The sequence below is a fragment of the Hipposideros armiger genome, unplaced genomic scaffold, assembly GCF_001890085.2.
Source record: "Hipposideros armiger isolate ML-2016 unplaced genomic scaffold, ASM189008v1 scaffold_1342, whole genome shotgun sequence".
Taxonomy (NCBI): Eukaryota; Metazoa; Chordata; class Mammalia; order Chiroptera; family Hipposideridae; genus Hipposideros; species Hipposideros armiger.
This window is the reverse complement of record NW_017732692.1, coordinates 54,955-60,416: the sequence shown is the minus strand read 5'-3', so window position 1 is coordinate 60,416 and position 5,462 is coordinate 54,955. Positions and strand designations below refer to the sequence as shown.

The 5,462-nt window shown below is 47.8% G+C and overlaps 1 protein-coding gene across 1 annotated transcript in view; it reads right to left on the bottom strand.

The window, feature by feature from the left end:
• Nucleotides 1-260: 260 nt before the first annotated feature.
• The window catches only part of WNT3A (Wnt family member 3A), a 40,210-nt gene continuing 35,008 nt past the window's right edge, over nt 261-5,462 (bottom strand). The window contains exon 4 of the mRNA XM_019633537.1: nt 261-795. Coding sequence (XP_019489082.1) covers nt 316-795 — 480 coding nt within the window. The 3' untranslated portion in view covers nt 261-315. The remainder of the gene's footprint in view (nt 796-5,462) is intronic.

Sequence of the window (5,462 nt, the reverse complement as noted above, 5' to 3'; positions counted from 1 at the left end):
GAGGGTGGGGGGCGAGGGGAGATGCCACAGGCCTTGGGGCGCCCGAACCTTTCCAGAACGCCAGACTTGGAGGGCGGTCTCCAGACTTCAGAGGAAGGCGTTGGGGGACAGGATGCCACCCCACGGGGTCTCGGCGGCTGTTGTGCCAGAAGAGCTACTCTACATAGAGGCGGGGTGGACGAAACCTTACAGGTGGGCTCGATTGGAGGAGGTGGCTGAATCCCCAGCCTGCGAGCCCCGCCCCCATAGAGGACCCCGCCCCCCCGAGTCCCGCCCCACCCAGGGAGGAGCCCTTCCCCAGCGCCAGGCGCGTTGCTACTTGCAGGTGTGCACGTCGTAGACGCGCGCGCACTCCTGGCAGCTCACGTAGCAGCACCAGTGGAAGACGCAGTGACACTTCTCCCGGCGCCGCTCCGCGCGCGCGTTGTGCCCGCGGCCGCAGCACAGCAGGTCGCAGCCATCGATGCCCGGCGAAGTCACGTTGCAGGTGCGGTCGCGCGTGCCGAAAGAGCCGGTCTCGGGGTTGGGCTCACAGAAGTTGGGCGAGGCCTCGTAGTATACCAGGTCGCGCTCCGTGGGCACCTTGAAATAGGTGTAGCGTGGCCGCAGCGTCTCCACCCATCCGCGCGACTCGCGGTGCTTCTCCACTACCATTTCCGAGGCGCTGTCGTACTTGTCCTTGAGGAGGTCACCGATGGCCCGGAAGTCCGGCTGCGACCACCAGCAGGTCTTCACCTCGCAGCTGCCCGACAGCCCATGGCACTTGCACTTGAGATGCATGTGGCTGGCGATGGCCTGCAGGAGCGCGGACAGAGGGCATCAGTGCGTCTGTGCAGGGCCATCTCCCGGTGCTCCTTGCCTGCAGTCCTCGCTCCCAGGCTCGCCTGGCAAACCCAGCCCACCTGCCTGCTCCATAAAGCGCCCAGGACTCCCAGGCGGAGCAGGTGCCCTCTCCGTGGGGCCGCAGTGCTATCCCTTCCGTGTACCTCCCCTGGCCGACCTAAGATCCCCCGGGGGCAGGGTCTGGGGGCCACCCTGCTCTCTTCTCCGCTGGATGGAAGTCTTCGGCATCTATGACAGAGTGAAGGAAGGCCCGACTAGAACCTCTGATGATGTAAGTGCAGGCATGCAGGAGGAAGATGGTCATTCTCACCTGGAGAACCCAAGACAGGCCCAGGGGAGGTGTATGTGGTTTGGTGGCAAGGCTGAGGGCTAGTGGAGTGTGGGTAATGGGGTGGCATGGGTCAGGCACCTTCAGGGCCCAGGAAGCTGTGTGCTTGGACTGCAGGGGAGTGGCAAGAAAAGGTGGGAGGCAGTGCAGGGGACAAAGCTGTGGGGGTTTGGGGGCCTCAGGGCAGACAGTGGGCAGGGCCTGATCAAGGAGTGTGTGTGTTTTTCCCTGTGGGCAGCAGAGAACTACAGGTTCTCTTCCCTTCTCCCCTTCTCTCTTTGGGGGAAGGGGTCGGGGTGGGGTGAGTTAATCAGACCTAAGGCTTCCCTGTACGCTATGGTGGGCACCACCACCAGCAAGCCCCTGAGATGTGGCTGGTCCAAACTCAGCAGTGCCAAGAGTGCAGACCACACGCTGGGTTGCAGTCAGTCCCCAGACTTCATATAAGAGGACATAAACTATCTCATGCATGATTTTCATATTGATTGCATTATTGAAAGGACAACATGTTGAATACAGTGTGTTAAATAAAGTTTAGTATGAAAATGAATGTCAACTGTTTGTAAATGTGGCTACTAGAAAATTTATAACATATACATGGCTCCCATTACACTCCTATTGGATGGTGCTTGGCTGGGGCTTCAGGTGTGCTCAGCATCCAGACCCTGCCCCCACCCCGACCCCCTCTCCCTGCTGTTTCTTCAACCCTTCCCTCTCATACTGGCCCTTTCCTCTGGCATCTGTGAGTTGCCCCCAACACCCAGTCCATTTCTGTCTAATCTCCATTCTCTTCTCTTCTGTGGCCAAGCTTTGCCAAAGAGGAGCAGCCACTTCCCACTTCTGCCTCCTCAGTCTCTTGCTTTAGTTTTACTTTATCAAAAATACATATATGCACCTACTTTAATGAGCCCAATGTTTCCTGAAGCCTGTTAAGAAAAACTGGAGTTCTGAGCCCACTCTCACATAGCACTTTCCTGACCACAGAAGGCAGTGTCATGTGCCTCTCACGAACCTCTAATAGATGCTTGTGTGCTGTTTTTTGATTTCTCAGTGTTCGGCATTGTCTGTGGACTTCTCAGCATCCCACCACTCCGATGCACACTTTCTCAGCCCTCTTCCTACCCTAAGAACTAGAGGATATTTCCACTTAAATCAATATTTAGTGCTGATGGTGTTGGGACTGTTAAATGTCATACTGAGTTGAGCCATGTGATACGATTGCTTTTCCTTTCCTACAAAATGTTTTGTGTCTTTATTAATATATGTATCATGGATTAAGTCTCAATATCCTTTTCAAGACGTTCAAACACACCAAGTGTCCTATCTATTTCATCTTGGAGACATCTTTTTGAGAGGTCTTCTGGTAAATTTTATGAAATGTGCATATCTGGAAACAAATCTTCTTTACTTGAAAAGTTGACAAGGTTGTTTAGCTGGGTATAAAATTCTTGGCTAAACATTTTTCCTCACAGAATTCTGAAAGCATTTCTTTTTATTCTGGCATTCATGTTCTCAGAAACTCATGCCATTTTGACTCCTGATACTTTGTGTGAACCTGACCTTCTCCTGGGAAGCTTGGAGGGCATGTCTGTGCCATCGGCTTGATATGGGTCTCCTTTTCTTGTGCCAGTCACTTCCTGGGCCTCTGTGGTCTGAAACCTGTGATCACCAGTCCTGGAACCTCCTGTCTTATTTCTGTGCCAACTTCCTCCTTTTCATGTTCATTACTGTCTTTCTTGGACAGAACTCCATATTTTCCATTCTTTCCTATTTTCCTTCTCTTTGTCTTTTTCCCTCTACTTTGTGGAAAGGTGTCTCAACTATTTTCCAACATTTCTGCTGAGAGTTTTGTTCCTGCTGTCCTATTTTTAATTTCTAAGAGCTGGCCCCCCCCTCCATTTTCTATGAATGTTCTCTTAAATTAACATCCTGTTTCAATTTCATGTGTGTTCTCTTATCTCTCTGGGGATAGTGATCATTTTTTGAAGTTTTCATCTTTCTTTCCAATGTCTCTTTCCCATAAGTGTGGATCTCATTTCTTTGTTTTGGTCTTTACCTTTGTGGTTGCTGGAGGCTTCCTTAGGTGTCGAGTGGTCTTTGGGTGCTCACTTATATTTAAAAGTGGAGCACTAAAAATCTTATTGGAAGCACCTGTGCCTGGGAGTCAACTTGGATCCTTGCCCCAGAGGGACCTAGCCACATTGTTTCATTGGAAAATGACCAGGTCAGTATCTTTAAGTCTTCTCCTGGGTTCATCTGATTTCCAGGGAAGAACCTTCCATTCTGCCTTGAGGGTGATCAAGCTTCCCTGCAGCATTAGGATATTAGGAAGAGAAATACATATGTAGATAGACTATTTTCACTTGGGTGGCCTCACCCTCAGCTGAGCTGGAGCCTCGTAGTCCAGACACCCCATTTTACACTTTTTAGAGAATAAGCCCGCAAACTTCTGGGAAAGGAGGGGTGTTGCCTGGGTGCAAAGAGCTGGACAAAAGAGTCGGTGGGTTAAAAAGGTCTTTTAAAAATAGACTTTTCAACCAATCTTCCTTTTTTCGGCCCCATATTTATCTCTGCTTCTCAAGATACCTGATACTATTACAGTAATTCCTGGGTTGGTTCTCAGATTTCTCCTCTTCTAGCTTAAAACTCAGCTTTCTTGGGTATACTAAGACACTGAGTATTCATCTATCTGCTCTTTAGCTTTCAAAGTTTTGTTTCCATTGACAGCTCCTATTTTCCATGTTCTCAAGAGTCTATTTTAAAATTTGTTCATTGTCATTTTAGTGGGTATCTAGGAGGGTGCTGAGGGAAAAGCTTGTTTTTGCTTTGTCGTCTTTAACTGGAAGTCCCCATTCATTCTTCAGTTTTACAGTTTCTATGTAATTCTTTCCCAAATCTATTATACTATTTTTCTAATTTCCAGTTCCCTGCTGAAATGTTCAAACATGCATCTTAACTTTGTGAATGTAAGTGAGCATATTTTTTTCTGATAATTTGTGTCTGATCATTCCAGTATTTGGAGTCTTGTTTTTGTTATTTTTGCTGATTATCACTCATTCATTGTGTCATCAGCTCATGTGACAGGTTATCTTTGCTTATGTGTTGGACATTGTGTTTGAAAAATTGTTTGTAGAAACAATTTTCAACCAGCTTAAGTTATCTTCCCCCAAAGAGGATTTTTATGCTTTTTCCAGGTGTGTGGGATACCAGCATTTGGGATCACCTTAATCCATTCTCAAGTCTTGAGACTTTTCTAGCCTGCATATGTGTACAAGGGCTAGTCTACTTCTGGTTTTCCTTTACTCCTTAGGGTCCCAGCCTAAACTGAGGAGTGATTTCCTCGAGAGACCACCCTTGGTGGGCCCCTTAGCTCTGTAAGGCCGCTGAAAGTAAAGCTCAGCATATGCACTTTCTTCCACATTGGCAAATGACCCCTGGACAAAAGCTACCCCAGGTACCAGGCTCAGAGTCCTGTTTTATCCTAGACCTGGGACTACTAGTTCCTTACTCTATGGTTAGTTATATGACACTTAAAAATTATTTTATGGAAGTGTACTACACATACAAAAATGTATATATGTCATTAGCCAAAACATGACAAAATTTCACCAATCACCAGCTTCTTGGAAACTACCATCATGCTCTCTTTCAGTTGTCCTCCCCTCTTCAGGGCACCAATTCTGACCATGTTTCCTTGATGACTAATCATATTGAACACCTTTCCATATATTTATTGGCCATTTTCATATTTTCTTTTGTGAAGTGGCTTTCCATTGTGTAGCCAACTTTTCTATTGGGTTATCTGTCTTTTTCTTATTAATTTGTAGCATTCTTTTTATTTTTATTTATTTTTAATTTTTAAAAAAGATTTTATTGGGGGAATTGGGGAAGGGGAACAGTGTTGGGGAGTTGGGGAAGGGGAACAGCCAAGTTATTGTCCTTCAATCTTAGTTGTGGAGGGTGCAGCTAGCTCAGCTCCAAGTCCAGTTGCCATCCAGCTGCCCGTTGGCAGCTCAGGGCAGCTCAGCTCAAGGTGCCATGTTCAATCTTAGTTGTGGGAGTCCAGCCAGCAACCTTGTTGTTAGGAGCACATATTCTCACCAGTTGAGCCATCCTACCACCTGTTGGCAGCTCAGCAGCAGCTCAGCTTGGGCGCAGCTCACTGGCCCATGTGGGAATTGAACCGGCGACCCTGTTGCTCAGAGCTCATGCTCTTAACCTACTGACCCTCGGCCAGCCCTGTAGCATTCTTTTTTTTTTTTTTTTTAAAGATTATTATTGGGGAATTGGG